This window comes from Microtus oregoni, unplaced genomic scaffold, assembly GCF_018167655.1.
Source record: "Microtus oregoni isolate MIOR12 unplaced genomic scaffold, Mior012 000029F_ref0000214, whole genome shotgun sequence".
NCBI classification, from domain to species: domain Eukaryota; kingdom Metazoa; phylum Chordata; class Mammalia; order Rodentia; family Cricetidae; genus Microtus; species Microtus oregoni.
The window spans coordinates 20345142-20371130 of NW_024543088.1; the positions used below are offsets into that span (position 1 = coordinate 20345142).

Below are 25989 nucleotides of genomic sequence, written 5' to 3' on the forward strand. Positions count from 1 at the left end.
CCTCAGAAGAGTTCCCTGCAGCTATGGCTCCTCTGGTCACATGGACAGAAGCTTCAGAAGTCTTCACACCCTGGTGCTAGATGCCCTTGGAGGGAAGGGGCTGGCCACCCAACCTGGGACAGGTCAGACATGAGACAAAGTTGGACTTGGGGCTAACATCTGGAAGTGCCTGGGAAAGGGGTGTCTCAGCTGGTAGCAAGCACCATGAACACACTGAAACAGAAGACCAGGGATAGAACCCGGCATTTCCCATTTGTTTGAGGCAAAAGTCAGCCTTGACTCTGGCTGGCCTTCGGTTGGCCCTTCCTGCCCAGGAAGGGAAGGATCAAAGGGCTCCTTTGGCCACTTCGATGGTGTTGAGTTAATGGAGACAGGTCACCCAGCCACCTGGCCTGGGGAAAATTGCTTCACACGGGAGTTTCAAGATGACTCACGACCACTGTCATTGTATGTCCCCCCCCCCCGCCCCCTCCCTCTGTCACTCTGTGGGGACTTTTAGTGAATAAAGTCAATAAACAGGGGAAACGCAACTCTGGGCTCATGCCAAGCCAGGGCGCTGCTGGAAGAGGAATCCTGTTTTTGTCTTTTTTGTCTTCTTCCCACATGCCATCTGAGGCCGGATGGACAGTGTCCTGTCCAGACCATCATTCCCGGCTTCCACGGAAAAACTCGGAGGTCTAGTCCTGCAAACTGGTCAGCGCTCAGGCCCGAGTTCTGCAGTAGGAGTTGCAGATGTGGAGAACTGAAGTGAAAACCACTGCCTGCTCTGGGGACAGCCTGTGGGAACCCGGGGAGCTGTCCGAGAAAGGGGAGGGCTGGATAGAGCTGAGGAGACCCCTGCTCCACGCCCCTCATTAGTGATGGGGCTGGGAAGACCAAGTCCCTCACTCCCAAAGATGCCCGCTGGAATTGGTTGCAAATAAATAGCCACACTGGCAGTTTCCAAAAGAGGCGAAACCGTTTATGAAATCGGCGCCGGTGCAGTATCTACAGTATCTACACATATCTATACATATCTACACCGCCCGCAGGCGGGGCTCACTCGGGTCGTCTACACTGCAATTGTCGGCCAGGCCGGAGGCGACGCGGTCTCGCGGAGAACAATAAATACCACTTCCTTCCGCCTCGGACGGGAGCTTTGGCACTGGCGGGCGAGAGGCCCGCAAGGCTCCCCAGCGGGGGAGCGCGTCCTTAAGTGGCCCTTGGGGCCCGCGCGGGCGCACTATCTGGGGCAGTAGTCGTAGGCACCCGGAGGCGCGGCCGCCGACGAGTACACGTTTGCTGCGGCCGCGGCGGCGGCTGCGGCAGCGGCTGCGGGGTTCACCGCGGGGTGGTGGTGGTGGTGCGGGTGCGCGTGCGGGTGCGCGTGCGGATGGTAGCCATGGCCGCGCAGGCCGGGCAGCGGATAGGGTGCCGGCCGGCTCTTGGCCCCGAGGTAGTGGTCGTAGGCGGCGGCCGGGTACTTGTAGGGATGGTGGTGCAGCGGCTCGGACGCACCCGGCGCTTCTAGGCGCAGCTCGGGATGCGGGGGACTATGTCGGCCTCCGGACGCTCCGGGTAAAGGGACGAGGCCGCCGGACCCGGGCAGTGCGGGGCTCAGTACGCGCGCCAGCAACTGCGGAGGGTGCGCGGCGTCACCGAGCGCAGTGGGTCCGGAGTCACGGTCGAATTCTCGCCGGGCTTCGGCCGCGTCTGCGGGGAGAGCTGGGGATGAGAGCCGGGCAGGGACTGTCCCGGACGCACCTGCCGGGCCACAGCCCCCACCCCCACCCCGGGTCCGCGACGTCCGGGGCGCGGCGGGCGGGGCAGAGAGCGGGAGGACGAGTGCCCGCTTGCCCGCCCGCCACCTCCTTGTGCAACGGGTGAAGCCACGACGCCCCGGGATGCAGGCGAGGCCGGGTGCGGCGGCGGCAGACCCGGGCGGAGCGCGCACGGGCTGCGACCGCGATCCCACGACCCCAGATCCTACCTTTCTCCGCGCCGTTGGGCTGCGTGGGGGAAGCCACGGGGTTCCGAGAGCGAGCAAAGGCACTCACAAGCGGCAGCGTACCGGGACGGTGGTTCCGGGGCCTGCAACGGGGAGAGGGTGACTTCGGGCATCCAGGCCAAGCGCGGGGAGGGGGGGGGCGCTAGCTTTTTCTTTGGAGGGCACTCACCAGTCCTCGGGGTCGCAGTCCCGGAAGCCTTTGGCGAAGGGATTGCTCGCAATCTTAAGCTGCGTGATCTGCGGAGAAGCCAAAGTAAGCTAGCCGTGCTAGCTGCCCGACCTCTGCTGAGGCGGTTAGGGGAGTGTTTCCAGCTTTAGAGGGGTAGGTCTTCTGCACTGTCTGGAAAAGAAGGGGCCCACAACTGCCCCCGCCCCTGCATGATGCGCCTCCTCTCTCGCTAGACCTATCTTTGCCTCCTCAAATAAGTGCTGAGGAAGAGTGTCCCTGGCTGGGACGGGAAAGTGGTCACCTCCGTCCTCCTCAGCCCCCCAGCACAGAGAGGGCAGCGGAGCTGGCGCTCTAGGAATCTGGGTGAAGCTCAGATCAGGCCTCTGATGGGGAGTTTCCGGAATGGTTTGGAAAACAAACTTTGAGACTGCAGTGACAGTTGCTGCTACAGAGGTCAAGCTGATATAGGAGGCTGGGCCGGCCTATGGAGGGAGAGGGCAGAGGTGTGCCTGTCCCAGGACCCCCCAACAGGCCCTCACCCGGTGGTTCTGGTAGGCGGTGACCGCAGTGAAGCGTGTCTCCTCAAATACAAAGGTTTTAAAGTTCTCCTCTGCATACTTTTCGCTGTCTTTGCGAGGGTCCACGTAGACAACATGGAAGCGGGGCTGGTATCTGTGCATGGAGTTGAGAATAATCTGGAAGACAAGGGTGGGAGTCAGTTCCAGCCCAAGGCTGGGGGAAGATTCAGGCCAGAATCATGAGAGTGAAGTCTAAGAAACTGCATTTCCTTAGTTTGGGCAAACGCCCTCATTCTAAAGAGGCATGGGGCCTTGCAGCTGACAAACAGTGGGGTTGTAGGTTCTTTTGTAGGTCCTTTCCCTCAGACCCCAAGGATGGCCCAAGGTCTGCAGGGTGGTAGCTGCAGGACAGAGCTCCACCCAACAGGAAAGCGCCCCCCACCCCACCCCAGGCTGGGATTCCACAGGCCTCCTGCCCTCTTCTTGCGCAGGGTCTATCCTTTCCAATTAAAGAGCCCCCCACCGTGAGCTCAGAGCCGGGAAGAGAAGGAAGGTGACCCCACCTCAGGCCAACGCCACCCTGTCAGAAGCCTGCACCTGCCCCAGCGCTGCCCCAGTACTGCCTCTGTCTCTAGTCGGTGGGGACTGCCCAGAAGGAAGAAGGGTGCCTACGTGGCCGTTGTCATCCAGCAGGTTATTGGTCAGCTTCAGCTTGTCGAAAGACACGATTTGCTTCATCCACTGTGCGCCCTTAGCCGGCGAGTCAGGGTGGTAGTGCACTCGGCCAGGTGTGGCAGGGTCTGCCTTGCCAGCCACCAGCCAGGAAGAACTATGGAAGGCATACCTAGAGCAACATAGTGGGAGGGGTCCCGCTATTTAGGGGAAACAAGAAGACCCCTAGTTCAGAATTCTTTCTGTTCACAGCGAAATCAAGACTCCCAGGTCACAGTGGCTAGAGAGAGGACTGTGGGCAAACCAGAAAACTGAACCATGCAGGGTGGGTGAGGGGAGTCTGGGCCCCACTGCTGCAAAAGAGGAAGCCACTCCTCTCTTAAATTTCGCTGCAAGCGGGTCAGCCTGCCCCAGGGCCCAGGAGGCAGGAGACTGGATTTGGCGTCAGTGGCCAGTGGCTTTAGGCACAGGGCGGTCCATGTTCCCTTTATTAATTACTGTTAATTGTCCAGGCAGCCCAGGCCCGCCCTGCATAATCTTTACCAGCCACCCCACCTTTCCGGCCCAGCTCTGGAACCGAAGGTTCTCTAGAGATGGGGGAAGGGGACAAGACGGTCACCAGGAGACGGGTAAAGTGGCCAGCCACACAGGCAAAGGCATCTGAGCTGTCGGCTGCCCTGCCAGAAGCTCAAGAAGTTACTACAGAAAGTTTCTGAGGAAGCTCCTAGAGAATAAGTAGGGGTGAGATCTAAGCAGGGAAGGGGGAGCAGGGCGAGAGCCGGCTGTGGAGCAGCCAGTACAGGAGGACCGGTCATGAAAGAGTTATTTGGCTGGTGTGGTATTTGGAGTCTATCAGCAGTCAGGGAGTCGGTTTTCTCTAGCACACCCTCCCTGTTCCTTGAACACACAGCTTGTCCCAGTGGTCCCAAGGGCTCACTCACCGGTAGCGCTTGTCATCCACAGGCACAAAGTCCATGAGCAGCATGTAGTCAGCCATGGGATCCATTCCAAAGAGCTTCACTTGGAAAGTGGGGAACATTCGCCTGGGGGAGGTCAGGTCACCTCAGGTAGGAGCGGACAGGACAGTTCTCTACTCTTGACTTCCCTGACCTGGCAACCCCTAGCCCAGTCTGTCTGTCTGGTCCCTCTTTAGCCGCTGTCTTCAGCCTAGCCCCAGTCTTGGCCTATAACCTCAAGAAGGCCCTTATCCGACCATGGGCAAGGCAGCAGCAGGCTGGGCCCCAGGTCCTTCTCTGAAAACACAGAAACTGCTAACCAGGCGCCTGAGCTGGACAAGCCCAGAACCTATTCTGTCTTCTTTGCCCACACAGACAGCCTTGCCCAAGGAATTCCTTAACCTTCTGGACTTAACCTAAGCCAGCAGCAGGATACCTAAGATCCTGGCTTCTCTGTCCTTCTTGGAGCCTCCCCTGCTTGATCCAACAAAGTGAAAGAGTTCCCGGCTCTGACAAAATGAAACCGAGTGCTGCAGTGATTCCAAGTCTCCACTGCGGCTGTTGTCTAGTCCCCCCAGTAAAGCGGGCACCCCAGAACTCCTATCTCCAGCTCTCAAGACCAGATCAGACTCTCACCACCTTCTGTAGGACACAGGCAAATCCCCACTTCCCCCTAGAATATGCTTCCAAAGGACTTAGACTATGTGTTCCCTCCCTCTCCTCTGAACCCCTCCAGTGACATTCAAGGCCCTTGTTCGTGGACCAGGAGGACAAGCTGCTCTCTTCAGTCGGCTGGGCGGGTATGGACAGCAAAAAAAGCCTGGAGAAAATCCACAGAGCCACAGGGAAGGACAGGCCCTAGGTTCCCCAGGGACGGCTGCACAGCAGGGAAACAGAAACCTCGAGAAGGCTTTGCAAACAGGCCCTGAGCCTCCTTGGCCACGGAGCTGGTGTGTACATTAGACACAACCCAGCACCCGCCTTTGTCTACTGGTCAAATCTAGAGCATCTGCAATTGTTCCCTTTCCCTCTCGGCCCTTAAAACAAATAACAGGGTGACTAGCACGGATACCCTGCCAGGCTTAAGGAAAACTGGGCCCAAGAGCGGCCGAAATTGAGGCCCAAGAAAACCGGCTCTCAAGTTCCCGGAAACTGGGAGCACTGGCTTTTAAGGGTCTTAATTCTCTCCTAAAATTATCTATACAATTAAGGGGTGTTTGTTCTTGAGATCGCCATGCAGACTGAACCCAAGCGGGAGTTTCTTAGGTGGCGGCTGCCTGACCGCAGTCGGGCGCACTCTGAGCCACAGATTTCCCTCGCGGAGTTCCAGGACTCACGGTTGGTGCTCTGCGGGTTGGGGTTGTCGCTGGAGCCGGGTCAGCAGGGAGGCCAGAGGGACCCGCAGGTGGCGGGCCGCACCTCCACCCGCTTCTCGGCCAGGCTCCAGCGCATCCCTTGGACACTCAGTTAGAAGCGCCGCACGCACGTGGGCAGGGGCGCGGGGAGGGGGCGCCTGACCTGCCCGCCTTGGTGACGATCATCTCGGTGCCCAGCTGATTGAATTCGTCCCACAGCGCCTTCATCTCCAGCTGCACGCTCACGCTGGCCACCTTAGGGTTCTTCTTCACCGGCGCCTTGGCGGCGGCGGCGCGGGTGGCCCCCGGACCCTCGGGCTCCGCCGCCGAGCTGCTGGCCGCCCCGGGGGCGGGCGCGAACGGGTAGGCGCGCGGCGGCGGCGGGCCCGGGGCACCGGGGCCGGCGGCGCACGGGTCGTAGCGCGGTGGTGGCGGTTCGCGCGGGCCGAACGGGTCGGCGCCAGGCGACGGGGCTCCCAGGCCGCTCAGGCTGCTGGCCGCAAAGGCTGCAACGTCGCAGAAGTGCGAGAGCTGCGTGAGCCACGGGCTGGACACGGCGGAGATCATGACCCGAAGGCCGCCCGCCGCAGATCAGTGCGCCGTCCCGCGCGGCGGGCCGAGTGGCGGGCGCTGTGCCGCACGCGCCCCGGGCCGCACCGCCCCACCCCGCGGGCCGGCCCCGCGGAGCCGCCCCGCCCCGCCCCGCCCCGCCGAGACAATGGCCCGTGCCCCTCCCCCCGCCCCTCCCCCGCCGCGGCTCCGCGGGCCCGGGCCCCCCGACCGCTCCGACCGGCTCCCGGGACGACGGGACCGGTGTGCGGCCCCTGCTCGTCGCCAGCGCGCGCAGGCTTCTGCTCTGCGTCAGATGCTCCCCTAAGTTCTTGCTCCTCTACCTTTTGTGTCCCCGTTTCAACTTCTCATCACAGTGCTGTCTTCTTTCTGCAGCTTCTACTTAACTCCCAGCCTCTAGCTCTTTTCTCAGTGACACTCTTTCCCCTCTCAAAACTCCTTCCTCTCCCTTTCGTCTAACCTCTTCTTATTTCTGTATGTTCTCTAGTATTCGTCTATTTGCCCTTTTAAAAGTAAATAAATCTTTCTCTTGTTCTTTATCTTTAATGACGTTATTTTTTTTGTTTCAAAATTTCCTTCATTTTCTCTTTCGTTATCTTTATTTCCTCCGTGTGTATCTTCCTTTTTTCTTTCTTACCTTTGTTGCATTTTCTGTTTCCTCAATTTCTTTTCCTCTTGGCTGATCTCGATGCTTTGTACTTTATTTATTTGTTTGTTTGTTTGTTTTGTCCCCCCTCCCTTTTACTGTGTTCCCTGACTCTTCTCTATCTTTCCTCCTGCCGGTTCAAAGCCTCCTCTCTCTTGAAGAACTTGTTACTGTGCTCAGTCCCCAAGGTTGGCGTCTTAGAATGATGGGTGGACTGGCTTTGGGGAATGCTGGCCCTTCCTCCCTATTCCAGAGTCCCAGTTTCAAGGTTGGCGCCCACCCGGCCTCGAGCTCCTTTCTACCCGCTGGGCCTCAGGGCCTCACAGCAGGGGGCCGGTGAGCGGCCAGCCAGAATAGACGCGGACAGAAGGCTCACCTTCCATGTCCCTGGTGACTGTGCTGAAGTGCATCCCGGCTGGGGATCCTGGTAGCCGGCGAAGTTTCGCCCGGTCCGAGGGCCTAGGGCCCCGGTGGGCGGCGCCCTCCGAGGCCTCGGCTGCAACAAGAGAGGCGATGCTGAACGCGCTGGCCCGGGCAGACAGCGGGCTCCGCGCGTCCATAGGCGCCCGGGCCTGACCGGCGCCGCCTCCGACTGCGTACGCCCAGCCGAACCGCGCCCAGCCCAGTGCAGGGGGCCCGGGGGCGGGGGCCTGTAGTGCCACTCACAGCCGTCGGTCCCAGGCCCAGGGGATTATGGCGTCATGAGACCCCCCATTTTCAGCCACTATTGGCCCGGGAGTCCGAACTCTTGAAGCGCCCTGGAAATTCAGGGCCCTCCTGCCTTCCAAGCTCTCTGTCCCTGGCCTCTGCTCCCTGAGCCCCGTGTGACCAACGCCCCTTGAACATCCCGCTGCTTCAGCGGAGGCCGGGCGTCCCCTCTATTCGGCGAAGCCACCACCAGAGTTTACAGCCCCCAAGGAAAAGCCGCTATGTCACGAGCACTCCGTCCCAGGCTGAAATGGCAGGGCACTGGTGAGACACTGAGGGGCTGCCTGAGTCTAGCCCTGCCCTTGGCCCCACCTGCCTCCACCTCCTCCCCGGCGGCCCCTGCACCTGGGTAGAGTGGCTCCGGCTCTCGCACAGGCCACAGGCAGATAGCCCCAGGGCTGCGGAGTCCTTCGTCCCTCCGTGCCGCAGAGCTGGACCTCACCAGCAAATGCCCCTACAGGCCCCTTGGGTCAGCTTGCATTCGTGGTGGGGAAGTGAGCCGTGGGACGCCGCCAAGGCCGCACAGCCCGGGAGCCCCAGCGTCACGCGCACCCCGCGCGCACCGCCCGCCTCTGGCCAGGACGCTTTTACATCCGGAGGGTGGGCAGTGCCCGCTCCTCCGACCTCCCTGCGCACCAGCGGGGCGCAGGGAGGGCCGGGGGCGGGGCCTGGCCGGCCGAGGGAGCTGAGGACACGTCGGAGAAATTCAGACCGCATGGTGGGGTGCTGTCCCCTCTTCTCCCTGCAACCAGCCTGACCATAGCAAGGCCTAGCTGCTAAGGTGCAGGGCCAGGCCCTAAGCCTTGGGCCTCAAGGCATCACTACGCCAATGCCCCATTTCTCCTGCACCTTCTCTACACCTACCATCTTTAGGGCCTCTCTGACCCGTTCAGTATGGCCATGCCCTTTGTGCTCAGGATATGAAGCCCAGAAGCTCTCTGACTCCGCTGAAGACTAGTAGACAAGGCCCAGTCAAGGCCTTTCCCCAGGTCTTCTGCTGAGCTGACTCAGGATGTGGCATGATGCAGACAGCCTGTCCTCGGGTGTTTACAGTCCCAGGGCCTCCATCCCTGGGCTCTAGTGACTACCGGGTGGAGACTTGATCAAGGCCAGAGGTGCAGGGAATGGGTACCCGGGAGCTGTGTGAGATGGGTCGGGGTGAGGGTGTGTGTAACTGAACTGCTATCCTCAGGCTGCCCCAGCCCGCAGCTGAAAGTTTAAGAACAAATCATGTGAAAAAGAGGGGCTGTCGCTGGCTCATTCCTTGGTCCCTGAGTGGCTGGCCATTCAAGGGACAGAGTGACAGTGACCTGTGTTACTGGCCTGGGGATAGATCTAAAGAGTATAGTGTGGAGACTAGGTGGGCCACAGGTTCTTTCCCTCTTCCCTGAGCAGGGCTGCCCCATTGCCTCCGGACCCCGGAAGGGACTGCCTCCACAGCCTAGCCCAGCCTTGGGCAGGTGGGCAGGTGCACAAGGGTCAGGGCAGCGGTGCAGAGATGGAGCAGCATCAAGATCTTTGCCCACGGAGGCTGTGTGGAGATGTAGAGGAGGGCTCTGGCGGGTGATTTTGCATTGCTGGGATGTACATCGTCCCAGGGTGGAGTAGCTGAGCTCTTCCCCCCCCCCCCCCGCACCGTTTCCTAGGGCTGCAGTCAGATCCTGGGGCTTCAATGAGGCCAACACTGAGAAGTGAAAGTGAAAAACCTCTGGAAGCCCTGGTTACTCTGGGCCGGCCCTGGGGTCTGTCCTGACGCCCCAGACCTCACCTGCAGTGGTGGGGGAAGTCTCCCTAGTTTCCATTAACCCCTTCCTGCTGTGGCGGCACTTGTGGGCCAGCAAACACTTCACAGCAAAGACACAGGCAGGATAGGAACAATCCCCTGTAGCAGAGGCTCTCTGGGAATGGGTGAGAGAACCCACTTGGCCTGTTCTGTGTTCTGTGTGGCTAACGGGCTCCACTCGCAGCAGATACGCACCCCTTTCTTTGGTCACGGGCATCCTTCCTCCCTAACTCTCCCTACACTAGTAATACCGTACAAAGTTGGAACCCCTAAGAAGACTGGCTTAAGAAACCCGAAACCCTGCAAGTGATAGTCCACCCGACCCTCCAGCTTGCAGTAGAGCGGCTTCTTCAGGACCTCAGGACCGGACTCTTAGGACCGCCCCCACCCTGGGCGCTGCCCTGAAACTGTTGGGTCGGTGCCTGTCGCCCAGTAACTGGCCTGCGCTCCTCTCTTCCCACCGCTGCCTTACGACGGGTTCTAGCCCGCAGCGCAAAGGAACGAACCCTTCGGTAGCCTTAAACCCCGCGCGCGCACCGGTTCAGAAGGAACGCAGAGCCTTACCCTCGGGAAGTGCTCCTCCCTCACCTGCACCGGCCGCCGCTCCCTTCCGCCTCGCTCCCCCTGCCGGCCGCGCTTCCACCGTGGCGGTAGGAGGCCTGGCTGCGAGCCGGCGGTCTGCAGCAGCCCAGAGCAACGCTGCACGCAGGGGTCGTGGGCTGCACGTCTTGGTTCTGAGGGCGCAGTGCATGGCTGGGGCCTGGCTGCACACCTCCGCTCCTCCGCATGCCATGAAGAGCGAGAGAAGCATTTCTCCAAAGCTGAGGCAGGGGATTGACATCCCTGACTAGATCATATCACGGGCCCTAAAACTGAGGTTTAGCTTCGAGACTGACGGCTGGTAGGAAAGGAGTGGGGAGCAGAGGCTTGAGACAGGAGGAGCGAAATGGGACTGAGAAGCTGGGCAGCTGTTTTTTGCCTTGAACCGTGGGCCCTGCGGCAGGCCGTATGGGCGCCTGGCTGCACCCCAGCGTGCCGTCACTGGACTCGGCCGGCCGCCGCTCACACACCCCTTGGTCGGCCATCTGCAGGGTCTGGAGGCGAAGCCGGGCGAATTCCTGAAGTTCCCAGCGCGCAGGAGTCAGACCCCTAGAGAATCCTGCGGGCCTGCTTCGCAGCGGCTCGGCTCCGCCTCCCTTGGGCACACGTGGCTGCCCCAGGGGAACGGGCAGACCAGCCCCCCACCCACTAGCCCCTCTCCTCACTCCCCGTCCGTTGTAAAGACGCGGGCCTCTCGGAGCTTGGCTCCCAGCAGCACAAGTCCCTGCGCACCGTCGTCGCTGGCGGCCTGACAGCCCACGAGTCTAAGGGCTTACCGGCTCCCCGAACAAAGTGCGCGAGGTCCAGCGGGCTCCCGGCGTCGACTCCTGGCTACTTGGAGCGAACATGCACACAGGTGGACCCGTGCAGAGGTCGGGCCGCTGGGGTCTCCTCCTCCAGAATTCAGAACGTGGAGGGTAGTCTCAGGCGACGTTCCTCAAGGAGGCTCGGAGAGAGGCTGGGCTTTGCGTGACCCGGTTAATTCACTTCAGGATTGATAGCTGGCAATTGCCTCCAGCGCCTGCCTGGACGCGGCCTCAAGAACTCAAAGGAAGCCGGTGGCCATGCCAGGAACAGCTTGCCCGGCTTCTGGGTTGACGTCGGCGGCTCTGCCTGGACGCCCCAGACGCGAACGCGCAAGAGTCTCCGAGGCTCCGGGGTGGCAGTTCGACCTTCGCGGGAGCCGGGAGCCGCAGGCTGCGGGAGGCTTTGCGCTCTTTCCCACTCAGCCCCCTGGCGGCTGCCTCCGTAGAAACCCAGACCCCTCGGGCTTGCTCCGTCGGCGACTGTCCACGTAGGCTGTTGGCCAGAGGCCATAACTAAGCCATCCCTGGTGACCCCGGGGGGACAAGGGCAGATCCGGAGACCCAGCTCTGGAGGCATACAGGTAAGAGCCGTGCCTCACACTCTCTATGAATGACTGTGGCCTCCTGCTCTCCCTGGTCCCCAGTAACCCAATCTTGAGAGGAAAATTGTGGGGGTAAGTTGTATTGGGGAGATCGCTGGCGGCTCCGGATCCCATCAAAACCTGGATCATACGTCCCGCCAGCTCCTGCACGTGCAACCACTAGCACATGCGCCGCGTGTGCAAACGCTCTACCCGGCCAGAAGTAGGTGCTGGTGAGTCCTGGAGTGACTTGGAGGTAGGGATCAGGTCAAAGGCAAGGCAGGACTGGACACAGGAGAGGCATGGCTCTTGCGCCCTTGTGCCATGAATTTTATGAGCAGCAGGGATGCTGCCCAGAGAGAGTGGAGCTAAGCACTCCTTCCCTGCCTGGCGGATCCCCGAAACCTCCCTTTTCTTAACTCACATTCCCCTATTGGTCTTTGACCCGTTTCTCTCTTGGTACCTTCCCTCTCTGAACTGGACCTAGTGCTGAACCTATAGACCTGTCAAACCCACCTGAGTGAAGGCTTTCATTGGAACTTCCGGGAGGGTACTCCCCAGTTGGCGCTCAGCAGTCTGGAGTACCGCAGACTACAGCAAGCAGGACTCCTGGAAATGGGGGATAGCATCCCAGGTCTACAGTGAGCTTTCCCAGAGGAAGATCAGGGGATTCAGGGAGCCATCCTGGTGCTCTGGCTGGGCACCCCTGACGAACAGATTCCTGTGTGCATCCTGTAGCTGAGTGAGAGATTTGTCTCTTGACTCTTCCTGTGTCCCATGGCCACCAGACTCCTTCAGACCCTGAAACGTCTAGGTCCTGGGGCACTGGTGATGGCAGGGTGAACAGAGGCAAATGAAGGCAAGAGATACAGTCATAGGTGAGGTAAGGAGATGGGTGGAGCAGACAGGACCCTCACCTCAGCTAAGAGGACAGCCACGAACAGCTGGCCTCCTGCCTCCCACCCACCTCCCACATAAACAGCCTGGCTGCAGTGTTCTGGGCTAAGTGTCCGAGGTGTCCAGAGGGGAGCTGGTGAGAACAGTGGTCAGGCTGGATGGGCAATACTATCCCCCCAGGTCACCAGGGCCTCCTGCAGGCTAGAAGTCCCCACAACTCTAGAACAAACAAACAAACAGACAGACTGATGGACAGCTTGGGCCTGAGCCCCTCTCCAATTTCTGAGCCTGTTGATTTAGCTGCCCACTTGGCGGAAGAAGCCAGCCACATGGGGAGCCAGCTGTCCATCTTCTAGCCCATGAGAGCCCCTTACCCCAGGTACTGTGAGGTGGAGGTGTGGCAGAGAGCCTCTGATGGCTGAGGTTCAGGCTGGAGGAGTGTGGGAGATGGCCTGTGGAGGAGGCAGCTGAGGACAAAGCCTCTCCCCTTCCCTTCCTTGGCCACAGCAGGAGATACCACACTGCCTAGGGAAGGAGTCAGCTAGCTCTGAGGAGGCCAGCTGACTTGGGGTGAGTGGCTAGAAAGCCTTGCCAAAAATCCAAGCTTCCCCTTGTCTTCAGGGCACCCCAACAGGATAGGATGCCAGCTACACATATTGCCACACACACATGAGCTCTTGGGAGCACTTACTTGAATACGAATATGTATATGGGCATGCATGTGTGTACCTGTGCACACTTGTTACACATGTGAACATACCATAACATATGTCACCATTGGCATAGCTGTCGTCATGCACAGACTGCACAGGGACAAAGACACATGGGCACAGGTACACACATTCATACTGTACATGCAGACACATGAGCACGGGTACACACATTCATACTGTACATGCAGACACTTGAGCACGGGTACACACATTCATACTGTACATGCAGACACTTGAGCACGGGTATACACATTCATACTGCACATGCAGACACATGAGCACGGGTATACACATTCATACTGTACATGCAGACACTTGAGCACGGGTACACACATTCATACTGTACATGCAGACACATGAGCACCGGTACACACATTCATACTGTACATGCAGACACATGAGCACCGGTACACACATTCATACTGTACATGCAGACACTTGAGCACGGGTACACACATTCATACTGTACATGCAGACACATGAGCACGGGTACACACATTCATACTGTACATGCAGACACTTGAGCACGGGTATACACATTCATACTGTACATGCAGACACATGAGCACGGGTACACACATTCATACTGTACATGCAGACACATGAGCACGGGTATACACATTCATACTGTACATGCAGACACATGAGCACAGGTATACACATTCATACTGTACATGCAGACACTTGAGCACGGGTACACACATTCATACTGTACATGCAGACACATAAGCACGGGTATACACATTCATGCTGTACATGCAGACACTTGCCCAGAGTGTATGCATACAGCGCATCACACATGGAGGCTTGCTACAACTGGTCCTTACTGATGTTGACACACATTTTGGAAACATAAGTGGACCTTTGATTGACAAGGCCCTTGTGGAACCTGCTGCTAAGCAGTAAGGGAAGAATATATCCGTCCATTCATGTCTGCTGTTTGCTAAAGGTAACACAGCCAGGTGATGGGCTGTGGGGGAGGGGCTTCTTGTCCAGCCCAGTGTCCTGAACACTTATGTGCTAGTGTATCCCACAGGGAAAACCGACCCATTTGAATGGACCCACCTGGAGGGCCCTTTCCCTCTTAAGCTGCAGTCTTGAGTCTGGCATGTTGGTAAATAAGCCAGTTCTGAAGGCCAAGGATCCTGGCGATCAATCATTCCGTATGTTGCTGTTCTTATACATATTCAAAGTAGCAAAATAAACATATTATGTTGAGAATATTTTTTCAAAAGATTTAGTTTATTTATGTATGTGGATGTGCGCCTTTGTGTGGTTTATATGAATCATATGTGCAGGACCTGAAAAAGTCAGCAGGGTGGATCAGATCTCCTGCAGCAGCTATACTTACAGGTTGTAGTGAACCACCATGTGGGTGCTAGGATTCAAACTCAGGGCACCTGCAAGAGCAGCAAGTACTCTTAAACACTGAGCCCTTTCTCTTAGGCCCCAAACCGAGAACATTTCATTTTTGTTTGAGACAAGGTTTCACCACGAAGCCAGTGATGCCCTTGAACTCTTAGTCCTCCTGCCTCCACTAGTTGAGTTGCTGGCATTGTAGGAATATACCTCCATGCCCAGCTAAACTTGGAATTTCTGCAAGTGAGCAGTTAATTCATGTCCTCAAATTCACTGCAGCAACAAAGCTGAACTGGTTGGAGAAACCCAGCTAGTGTGTGCTGAAACCTTGCTCTGCCTTTTGCTGTCTCCCCAGGGCTCTGACTTCTCCACTAGCATGAACTGTGGCCAGAAAGTTGGTCTGATGTTCTGAACCTGTGTGCCCAGAGCCCAGGCAGGCAAATCTCTGCCCTCTCGCCAGCCCCACTTTCTCAGGAAGCTCCCACTAGCCCGGAGCTGGAGCTGGCCAGCCTGTCACACATCCCTGACAGGGATGCTCCTGTCACACATCAGGGTGGGTAAAAGAGCAGAGGAGTCTGGTGGGCAGGGTGCATGGAGTTCCTTTGTCACAGGCCGGAGGTGCTTCTGTGGACTATACTGCTTGGTGGGGGACAACTGTGCCCGTCAGGTTCTGCCGGCTCTGCCAGTGTCTCTCCCACACAAATATGGAGAAGGCTTGGAATTCTGTCCCAGAGGAAAGGAAGACTCCTTGAGACAATGGCCCTGTCTCCTTGACCTTTTAGAGCAGCGAGGAGCCATGAAGGTGATGTGGCCCATTTGTGGGATGGGGCATGAGCAGGGCTCACCATGGTGAGTATTGTGTCAGGAGATACCCTGGCCTCCCTCTCCCTGGCCTCTGGGTTTTCACCCGAGCAATAGGAAGAATGCCAGAGGTACCAAAAAATGGATAGAGCAAGCTGTTACTCAGCTCCTCTGCTGATGTCATCATTGTCAGTGTTCAGCCTTCTGGGACCTTCCTACATCCCAGTTGGTCCCTGAGCACCGTGAGATGATGACCATTGCGTCCATTGCACTGCTCCAGTCTAGCCTGGGATGTCCAGTTAGGCTCCCTCCGCTCAGCTTCCATTGCTTCATGAGTCACAATGCATTCTGGATTTCCCAGGTCCAAGAGCATGGCCCAGCCCCACCCAGACCCTGACAAATCCCTTCTCTGAGGCTTTGCTGAGCTGGCTTGGAATTTCTCTAAGCAAACAAATGGGGAACTCAGAGCTGTGGTTCCCAGAGCTAAGGTTCTTCTTGGGTCTGTCTGAGTTGGCTGAAGTTCCAGACCTGCTGAGCTGCACCTAAGCTCAGAAACTCAAGTCAGGGCAGCCTAGTCAGTCCTGCCCCTTTAACAGCAGCCGAGGTTGGCAGGAGCCTAGGTGGTCCTAGAATAGGATTCAGTACAGAGACAGTCACTGGCGATTGCCTGGGAGGGGTCACTGTAGGCAGGGCTGGGGCTTGTATAGCGGGCAGAGCATGGCCTGGCTTCCTGTGGGGATGACTCCAGGAAGACATCAGGTGGCAGTGGTGCTGAGGCCACAGCAGAACAGGGTGTGGAGGCTTTGTGGGAATGTGGGCATGGGAGAGGGGCTGGGGGAGGGGCTCCAGAGCTGGGGGACTGGGGCCAGGGAAGGCTATTGGGAGGGGGCTCCTGCCAGGTGGTCTTAATCTCTCCAGTGAAATAGGAATCCTGGGGCGGGTGGGAGAGATGGGAGCTGAGACAGCTGTGGGACAGGGGACTGTCCTGACAGCTCAGGGGTCCCAAGTCAGAGTCCCTGTTTGTAGTGCCTTCTCCCTGGACCATCCTGGATCCCTACAGAAATCTGGATCATCCCAGGCTAAGCTGGTTTTGCCATCTCTTCCACTACAGGCTTTGCTACAAAGATTTCCTCAGCTAGGAGGACCTGGCATGCAACCATGTATGGGGATCTCCAAGGCAGGCCAGGGACTGGGTCTGTTCTGCTTCTGTAGAAGTTACTACCCCATGTGGCTTCCCACTAAGCTGTTAAAGGCTCTGGGGTGATGTGAGGTGCCTTTGGTCAGGCATGGACCCTCCAGCCTGCCCCAGTCAGCTCAACCCTGGGACTAGGATAGAGGGGAGGGTCCATCCTACTTAGTCCTTGGTCTTTTCCCCCCAAAGCATCCTCCTAGAGATGGGGAAACTGAGGCTGAGAGGAGGAGCTGGCCAGGCGGTAGGAAGGGAGGGTCAAGACAGCACAGAGGCAGCGTCCTTCTGAGTGTGCTTTGTACCAGCTGTCCTAGGAAGACAGACAGGTGGACAGGAGCCTTTATTGGAGTCCCGAAGACAGTCCAGCCCCTCCCTCCTTGGTGTCTGCCAGGACCCAGTGACCAGAGGCCACCCCACAGTGTGTGGGCGGGCAGGCGCCAGGCTGTCTCATGCTTCACTGGGAACAAGCAGGCCCTGAGGCTTTTGGGAGCAATTTGCCCATTGAAGCTGGAGGTCAAGGCACACCTGAAGAAACTGAGGCAGCACTCCCTTAACAAGCCAGCAGGGAGCAGCAGGCCTGGCAGTTGCTCCAGATAGCACCACATGGACTTTCTGCATCACCTGTTTGCTGAGTCCTGGATCTCATGTGGACTACCCCTGGCTCTGTATCCCCTCCGAGCTCTCTGTCCTGTTCTGTGGTGAGACGCAGATCTCGGGATTGCGCTCTGGAGGCTGAGGACTCTGGCCTCTGTTCTCATGATCCTTTGCTCTCTGGGACCCTCAGGACAGCTCTTATCCCCACAGCATTTGCCGGTGTGTCTTTTTCCTTCCAGGTTAACTCGAGGTCCCCAAGATACCAAGGCTAGGGACTGGACTCACATCTGAGAAGTGTGCAAAAGGAAATGAATGTCTTGGCAAGTGACCTCGAAAACCATGAGGGAGTGGCCCAAGAGGCCGATTAAGGCAACACTGATGAGGTGGAGCTGGAGCTGTGTGGCCTGGGGGTGCAGGGAAGTCCCCTTTGTTTGAGTGGAAGCAGAACCAGACTATGGGTCTTCTTGCTCCAGAACCCTCAAGTTAGCACAGGAGAGGTAACCCTGTAGCTCAGGTCACTCCCACCAGAGCTCTGTACCTGAACATTGTGTGGTTGTCACGCCCACCTCCCAAGGAACTTATGCAATTGCACATCTCGCAAACTTTGCTCTGAGCAGCCAGGGTTTAGCAGTTTTTACTTTTAGTGTAGCCAAATGTATTTAAGTCTTAAATCAACAGGTAAGATAGTATGTATGTATTGTATGATACAGCACACTGAGGTATGTATGTGTGCCCTGTGGAAATGTCAGATGCAGCCAGCAAATGCATGACCTTAGAGAGTTACAAAATCTTGTCCTTTGGCATTCTTCAAGAATATGATTTATGAACCGCAGTCGCCATGCTGCCCCATAGCTCTCTTCACCCGTCTAACTGCAACCACTCATCCTGGTCCTCGTCTCCCCAGCTCCCCTCAGCTCCCTGAGCTCTGATGACCTAGCTCTACTCTAGGAGATAAACATTTTAGAACAGCATAAGTGAGAACATGTGGAATTCGTCTTCCTGTGCTGGCTTGTCCCCTTCATATAGCATTCCCTATCATTTACTCAGTGGCAAATGGAGATCTTGTTTCTTTTTTATTTTGCGTGTATGTGTGTGTACAGATGAGCATGTGTGTGCTTGCATGTGTTCATGGGCACACATGCATGTGTGCGCATGTCAGTATGTCAGTGCTTGTGAAGACAGAGGTCAACCTTAGGCGTGGTCCTCAAGAGTCATCTGATTTTTTTTTTTTTTTTTTTTTTTTTTTTTTTTTTTTTTTTTAGCCAGGGTCTCTCACAGGACCTGGAACTTCCCAATAGGATAGGTTGGCCAACCACTGAACTCCGAGGGGTCTCCTGTCTCTGTTTCCCCAGCACCCACTTTTTTTTATGTGAGTGCTGGGATTGAACTCAGGTCACCATCTTTGTAAAGCAAACACTTAACTGGTGGAGCTATCTCCCCAGCCAGTCCAGTTTGCTATGAGATAGGGTCACAAGTACTTCATGCTGTCCTTGAATTCCTGTGTAGCTGGGGAAGGCCATGAACTATTGATTATTTTGTCTATATATCCCAAGCTCTGGGATTACATTCAAGGACCTGAACCCAGCCTGGATCTCCATCTTTTCAATGGTTGAATAGTCTACCACTGCATTTTGTTGGCTATCCAGGTGGTTGCCAGGTTTGGGCAATCACTGATGGTGCTGTCACGGACATGAGCATGCAGATGCCACCTCTTTCGTTTCCTTTGGTTGTAGATTGATGGATCAAATGGGAGTTTAATTCTTTTTTTTTTTTTTTTTGATTTTCGAGACAGGGTTTCTCCATAGCTTTTTGGTTCCTGTCCTGGAACTAGCTCTTCTAGACCAGGCTGGCCTCGAACTCACAGAGATCCACCTGCCTCTGCCTCCCAAGTGCTGGGATTAAAGGCGTGTACCACCACCACCCGGCTTATTTGTTTTTTTTCTTTAAGATTTATTTATTCATTAGATATACATTGTTCTTCAGGCCAGAAGGGGTCACCAGATCTTACTACAGATGGTTGTGAGGCACCATATGGTTGCTAGAAATTGAACTCAGGACCTTTGGAACTGCAGGCAGTGCTCTTAACCACTGAGCTATCTCTCCAGCCCTCTTTTTTGTTTTTTTATGTCTTAAATCAACAGGTAAGCTTGTATGTATTCCTCATGTATGATACAGCACACTGAGGTATGTATGTGTGCCCTGTGGAAATGTCAGATGCAGCCAGCAAACTCATGACCTTAGAGAGTTACAAAATCTTGTCCTTTGGCATTCTTCAAGAATATGATTTATGAACCGTAGTCGCCATGCTGCCCCATAGCTCTCTTCACCCGTCTAACTGCAACCACTCATCCTGGTCCTCGTCTCCCCAGCTCCCCTCAGCTCCCTGAGCTCTGATGACCTAGCTCTACTCTAGGAGATAAACATTTTAGAACAGCATAAATGTCCCACTGTGCCTGGTTCCTCACAGTCCTTGAAATGGTGCCTGGGGCTTCATGCATTCAATGGAAATGCTCTATACACTGAGCCACATTCAATGGAAACGCTCTATACACTGAGCCACATTCAATGGAAATGCTCTATACACTGAGCCACATTCAATGGAAACGCTCTATACACTGAGCCACATTCAATGGAAACGCTCTATACACTGAGCCACATTCTCAATCCTCTGTTCAGTCTTCCCAAGAGTTTTTGTAGGTTTGGGGTGGCTGTTTGGTTTTGCTGTTGAGCTCTTTGGGCTCCACTCCCTCCGTGGAGAATCTGTGGCTGCTCACAACTCTTTGTTGGTGCAGAAGCACCTAGCTAGGTGGCATCCCTGCTGTCTACTTTTGCTGTCTATGAATTTGACATCAGCTCTTAGTCTGGGGAGATGACACGGGGTAGACACCCTGAAAACACCTGCAGAGCTGTCAGAAGGCTGTGTTCATGTTGAAGCAGTCCTTGGGGGAAGGAAGAATGTTCTGAAAGATTCTCATGAAAAGGTGTGCTTCCCAGAAGCCCCCCTTTCCTGTGGGCAGCAGGACAGCATCATAGGGGTTAAGGTAACAGGCATCATCCCGACCCAGTACTTCCTAGCTTTGCCTCCTTGCAACAGAGCCAGCTTGGGGACACTGGTCAAACTCTAGTCCCTGTGTCAGCATCTGCCCCAGGAGCAGAGCCCCACCAATGCCTGCCATAGACTCTGAGCCACACACTTTCGCTGTACATAGACTGTCCTTGGTAGCCCAGGACTGGAGCTGTATAGTGTGATCACATGGTAGACGAGGGACTAAGATCAGTTTCAACACTGCAGTGGAAAAAAAGAAAAGAAGGAAGGAAGGAAGAGAGGAAGGGAGGAAAGAAGGAAGAAAGACAGGTATGGAGGAAGGAGGGAAGGAAAGAAGGAAGAAAGACAGGTATGGAGGAAGGAGGGAAGGAAAGAAGGAAGAAAGACAGGTATGGAGGAAGGAGGGAAGGAAAGAAGGAAGATAGGTAGGGAGGAAGGAAAGGAAGGGAGGGAGGAAGGAAGACAGGGAGGGAGGAAGGAGGGAAGAGGGGAAGGGAGGGAGGGAGGAAGGGAGGAAGGAAGGAAGGAAGACAGGTATGGAGGAAGGAGGGAAGGAAGACAGGTATGGAGGAAGGAAAGGAAGGGAGGAGGGAGGGAGGGAGGAAGGAAGGAAGACAGGTATGAAGGAAGGAGGGAAAGAAGACAGGTAGAGAGGAAGGAGGGAAGGAAAGAAGGAAGACAGGGAGGAAGGAAAGGAAGGGAGGGAGGGAGGAAGACAGGGAGGGAGGAAGGAGGGAAGAGGGGAAGGGAGGGAGGGAGGAAGGGAGGAAGGAAGGAAGGAAGACAGGTATGGAGGAAGGAAAGGAAGGGAGGAGGGAGGGAGGGAGGGAGGAAGGAAGGAAGGAAGGAAGACAGGTATGGAGGAAGGAGGGAAGGAAGACAGGTAGGGAGGAAGGAAAGGAAGGGAGGGAGGGAGGGAGGAAGGAAGGAGGGAAGGGAGGGAGGGAGGAAGGAAGGAAGGAAGGAAGGAAGGAAGACAGGTAGGAGGAAGGGTGAACACACACAGAAGGGACACAGGAGGGACACAGAAGTGGGAGCCTGTAGCCCTGGCTTACCAGGGGGCTGAGTTGAGAAGTCACTTGATCCCAAAAGCTCAGCATCAGACCAGGCAACAGAGTGAGATCCCATCTTTAAAAACCACTCCACACCCCCACACATGTCATTGTATGATGTGCCCCCCCCCCAGGGCCTGATGAGAACAGACAGGGGGCTGGAGAGCCGCTCAGCGGGTAAGAGCATGTGCTGTTCTTGCAGAGGACCAGAGGTGGGCACCCAGCACCTATGTGGTGGTTCATGGCTGTCTATCACTCAGGTTCCTGGGGATCCAACATCTTTTTCTGGCCTCCTTGGGCACTGTACTCACATGGTATATACACATGAATGCAGACAAAACACATACACATAGAATAAAAATATATAAATCTTGAAAAAAACTAAAATGATCATTGAATCTCAGTACACTAAATAACACTTGTTCCATACACTTCGTATGCAGACACATGCATAGCTGAATCTTCATTTGATACAAATAACAGTTGGATAAATTAGCAAGTGTGGATGCTGAAGACATTGTCCCAGGGTCTGGATACCAGATATGCATATGTTACCGCTTTTAATGTAGCCTCGTGTATCCCTGGCTCTGAGTCTATGAAAGCCTCTAAGCCGGTGTCCAGGCCCTAGTAGCCCTACCTCTCCAAAATATTTAGTCTTTGTCCCAGTCCTCATCCCCAGAGCAGCTCCCATGCCAGTGTGGACAGCTAGGATCAAGCATCTTGGATTTCAGATACAGAGACACCCCCCAACTAGTGGCAGCTGACACCTGAATCCACCCTACCCAGTGGCCAGGAACAGGGGTGAGTTGAGTGACCTGGCTAAAGACAGCCACCATGGGAAACAGGAGACCTCAGTGTCACTCATCCTGCTCCCAGAAGGGACAGACCAGGGAAAAGCTGTGATCATCTACATAGAGCTTGGACTAGCCAGGGGTCCCTCCATATCCCAGCCTAGCCCTGCTCCTGGTGCTCCATCCCTCTTGCTAGCTGCCTGTCCCCCCTCCTGCTGTCCACCCTGCACCCCAGGCAGAAAATGGCATTTCCTTTGGCCCCGCCCCAGGGAGCGGCACAGACCTGGCAAAACAAACAGGCTGCTCCTCCTGTGACTGCTGGCTGCTGACGGATGGCCAAAGCGGCTGGCCGTGCTGATGGACAGCCACTCGTCATGTGTGGGCCAGGCCAGGCCCGCTTACACACAGGAGCAAGCATGAGCTGAGGTGCCAGCTCCACCTACTGAGACTCTTTCAGGGTGGACAACCAGGGGCCTTCTCAGAATCTCCAGCTCTAGTGGGGTCTAAGAGTTCTACTCCAGGTCCCTTCTGCAAGTGGGGGACAAGCGGGAGTGTGGCCCTTCAAGACCGAGCTGCCACTGTTGCCCCAGGACACTCTTGGCCATCTGGGCTGAGGTCCCCCACAAAGCTTTACTTACACTCACAGCTACACATGTGAGCAGGCACATGGCCCAGGCCCTAGTAGGGGCTGCTTAGTGCTGGGGTGGAACTGGCATCAGGCGGAGAAAAAAGGAGGAGCTGAATCCCAGTCGTGTGTGTGTGTGTGTGTGTGTGTGTGTGTGTGTGTGTGTGTGTGTCCTGGTGTGCACACAGAGGGGCAGGGCCTGGGCTGACATGTCTCATAGACCTAGCCACCTACAAAGTTTGCAGTTCCATGTCAGATCTTCTGGTCCTGAGTACAATGATGGATGCCTTGCTGTACAGATGGGTAAACTGAGGCTGAAGCCTATCTGGCAGGAAGTGCACAGGCCCAGGCTGAGGTGGGCACATTTGCTCCATAGCCCCTGTCACAGGCAGCCCTTCCCCCATCTTCTGACTATGCTGGGCTCAAGAGTCTTCCGGTTCTGACTGCTGGTCACCTGTGGGAGTCCAAGGGACCCTCCCCACCCCCGCTTCCCAGCCATACATACAGGCCACCCAGCTGGTGACTGGCTGGAGAGGAAGGGGCAGCTGCAGCCAGGCCTCTGACCCTCCACTGCCCAGCTCCACCGAGGCTTGTCTGGCCCAGAGGAAGCTTCTGAGACCCCTACTTCCTGAACCTCAGAGAGTAGGGCGGCCACTTCCGGCAAGAGCCCTTGGCCCTGCCCTTAATGCCTTCTGCGTGGTCTTTGGTCCCATAGTCCCCCAGTGATGTGTTTCCTGTGATGAGGGGGGCAGTTAAGGCCGAGACCCAGACATTCATTCAGATCCTGGGTCAACAGGGCAGGAAGCTGGGGGGAGGGGAGGACTGAGTTTTGAGTAGCCACCCCTGGAGTTAGAACTGATGGTGGGGCCTGGTGGTGGTCCCTGGATAGGCCCTGGTTACAAGGCAGGGGTTGGTTATGCAGCTGCTGCTTTCATAGGTGGCCAGACTCAGAAGAGCACCCCGGGACAGACAGGGATAGTTGCTTTAAAGTCATTTTGCCACAAATTAGAATCATTTGAGCTGGGTGTGGCGGCGCAGGTCTTTAATCCAAGCACTTCGGAGACAGAGAGCAGGTGGATCTCTATGAGTTCCAGGCCAGCCAAGGCTGCACAGAGAAACCCTGTCTCAAAAAACAAAAACAAAAAACAAAAAAACCCCAACCATCTGAATAGGAAGTTGGGAGCCTCACCTCACCTGTAGAACTGCTGGTTTCAGTTGCTGTGGGAGACCCATCTCCCAAGCATGGGCCGCACCTTCTGTTAGCTGCCTGGCAAGAGGAAGATCCCCCACCTTTTGCTTAGTGATCTCAATCTTCCCCAGAGTGTATTGGCTCCGTTACGCTGCTGATTCCTTTACTGTTGGCCAGTGTTAACAGGCTCCCACCATGGACTGGGGACCAGTGGCTCTTCAGGAATTATCCAGGTCACCAGCCCCAGACTGGGATTACTGAGGAACCTGGTGGGTTGTCACCCTCTCCAGTGTGTGACAGCCACTGTTCCCCATGCTGGGGCACCCAGCCTCTCAGGTGTGGGAAACCAGTTGTTACTATTTTGAAGTAAGCTGACTGAATAACTATTATATTTAGTAAACTATACACACACACACATATATATTCACCCGCTCAGTTCTGTTCCTCTACAGAACCCGGACTGATACAGTGGCAGATGATTCCAGAGCAGGGCATGTGTGCAGGGGCAGGGCAGATGGTTAGGAACCTGACACAGGAACCCGGTTGTATCCCTCTGTCTGGGCTGGGTAGCAAGAGGTCTCACAAAAACACTCAGGTCTGAAGTCTGAGGATTCAGATTTACCACCCTGTGGGGTGATGGGCCATCCTGCTCCTCCATGTTGCCATGTGCACAGGAAACCTGGGGTCTAGCTCAGGCTGGCAGAATGGGGTCATAACTAAGGCCCAAGAAGGCAAGAAGTATCCCTGTGTTCCAGTAGAGGTGGTGTGGCTTGTGAGGGACCACTTCCTGTCTAGCCACACCCTCTGAGACAGCTTGGGGTCGGGCCTGGGATTCAGGGTACCCCTGACAAGGTGCAGGAGCTCCAGGGGTGAACAGCTATACTGTCTACCCAAGCCCCTGTCTGCTCTCCTGGACCTAGTCTGGACCTCTTAGCTCCCCCATCTTGCTGGGCCCCATGAATCTTCCTGAGCCATCATGTCCAACCTCCACGAGTGACTAAGAGCCCAGTGTCTGTTCCAGTCTGACTCTCCTGCTTATACTATAGCCAGGTCTCTCTTCACGGACGAGCTCAGGGACTGAGGGACCAGCCGTGAAGATATAACCAGTCCTCAGCACTCAGCCTGAGCTAGCAGGCCAGGCTTGGGCAGTCAGCCCAGTCCAGCTGCCCCTGATCTGGGCCCCAGGAGGGGGTCAGCAGCTCAGCACCACCCCTGTGGCCTAAATATAACCCGAGCAGGCGGCTGGCCGGGAATAGAGACCTCTGTCAGTCATGAGCAGGTGTGGTGGGAGGATAGTCACTGGTGAGTGGCAGCAGGGTGGGTGGGCGGGCAGGCAGCCAGGCACAGGTCATGTGAGTGTCCGGTGGCACAGACTGAGGGTGGAGCTCTGTGTCCTCACAGGACAGCTGGGTGCCCGTCTTGCCTGCTCACCCATGCCCCATGTCTAGGCTGCTGACAGGCTCCCAGGAAGGATGGACACCAAGCACACCAGTGTGGCTTGGCACTGTGACTGGCCACATTCTGGTTTCGTGGGGACAGGCCTAGGCAACCAGTCAAGTGCTGCCACTGAGCAGACTTAAAGTCTGGTCTCTAGTCCTGCTCAGTATTACTTCATCCTCTACCTCGGAGCTTTCTCTTGCCCCTCTACCCTCAAGCCCCATCTTGCTCTGTATTCTTGTCCTCACACTCTTCCATGACAGCCCCCGTCACGGCCTCCACTTCATCTGGTCACCCTGAGTCCCTTGATTCCCTCTATTGCTTGGTCAATGTCTCTGGACTTGTGTTCCAGCCTCCAGCTCACAGCCTAACAGGTAAGGTCCTCTGATCCGTGTGCCACTGTCCCTAGGATTAGGGCCCATCCTGTCCACTCTCAGACAGCATCCTGGACTTTAGATCCCGTCAGGGCCAGCCTCCCAAGGCCAGCACCACCCCATCCACGGCTCTCTCCAGCTCTAAGAATCCTCAGCACACACCTTCTCTCTTCTTCTGGGACTAGGGTTTTCAAACACCCTGAAAATCACCGTCGAGATCTGGAAGACACGGAGCCTTCTTGATTTCTAAGTGTGCAAAGACCCTGGAGCAGGGATGACGGTCACTGGGGAGACAGAGACAGAGGCAATCTGAGGTGTAGCCAGGATCGAGAGGTCCCAATTGGAACAAATAGGGACGGCAAGAGCGGTAAGAGGGAGAGACCCATTCAGTGTGCCCCAGACTGCTCTGAGGGGTTTGTTGATTGAATAAGGGAGTGTTTGTCCAGGCTCTATAGTGTTCCTAGCTCTATACTCACCACGTGTCTGAATGCCAGAATTGAGCCTTGTGTCCAGAGACTGTGGTCTGAAAAGAATCCTGAGGAGTCGGTCCTGTTTGCCCAGCTGCAGTGAC

At 56.1% G+C, this 25989-nt stretch overlaps 1 protein-coding gene across 1 annotated transcript; it reads right to left on the reverse strand.

Moving 5' to 3' along the window:
• Window positions 1-961: 961 nt before the first annotated feature.
• Window positions 962-6224, reverse strand: Tbx1 (T-box transcription factor 1). Its single transcript, XM_041678219.1, has 7 exons — window positions 5821-6224; window positions 4288-4389; window positions 3347-3518; window positions 2696-2851; window positions 2157-2224; window positions 1970-2070; window positions 962-1692 (listed from the first exon to the last, which is right to left on the reverse strand). The coding sequence occupies exons 1-7, from the start codon at window positions 6222-6224 to the stop codon at window positions 1223-1225; spliced, it is 1473 nt and encodes a 490-aa protein (XP_041534153.1). The 3' UTR covers window positions 962-1222.
• Window positions 6225-25989: the final 19765 nt, after the last annotated feature.

Bases quoted from the DNA above. Each gene is read 5' to 3' on its own strand.
- Tbx1 (XM_041678219.1), bottom strand. From the start codon at position 6,224: ATGATCTCCGCCGTGTCCAGCCCGTGGCTCACGCAGCTCTCGCACTTC. The intron at 4,390-5,820 runs GTCAGGCGCCCC...GACCTCCCCCAG, and splicing joins ATCGTCACCAAGGCGGGCAG to GCGAATGTTCCCCACTTTCC. The intron at 3,519-4,287 runs GTGAGTGAGCCC...ATGTTGCTCTAG, and splicing joins GTGGATGACAAGCGCTACCG to GTATGCCTTCCATAGTTCTT.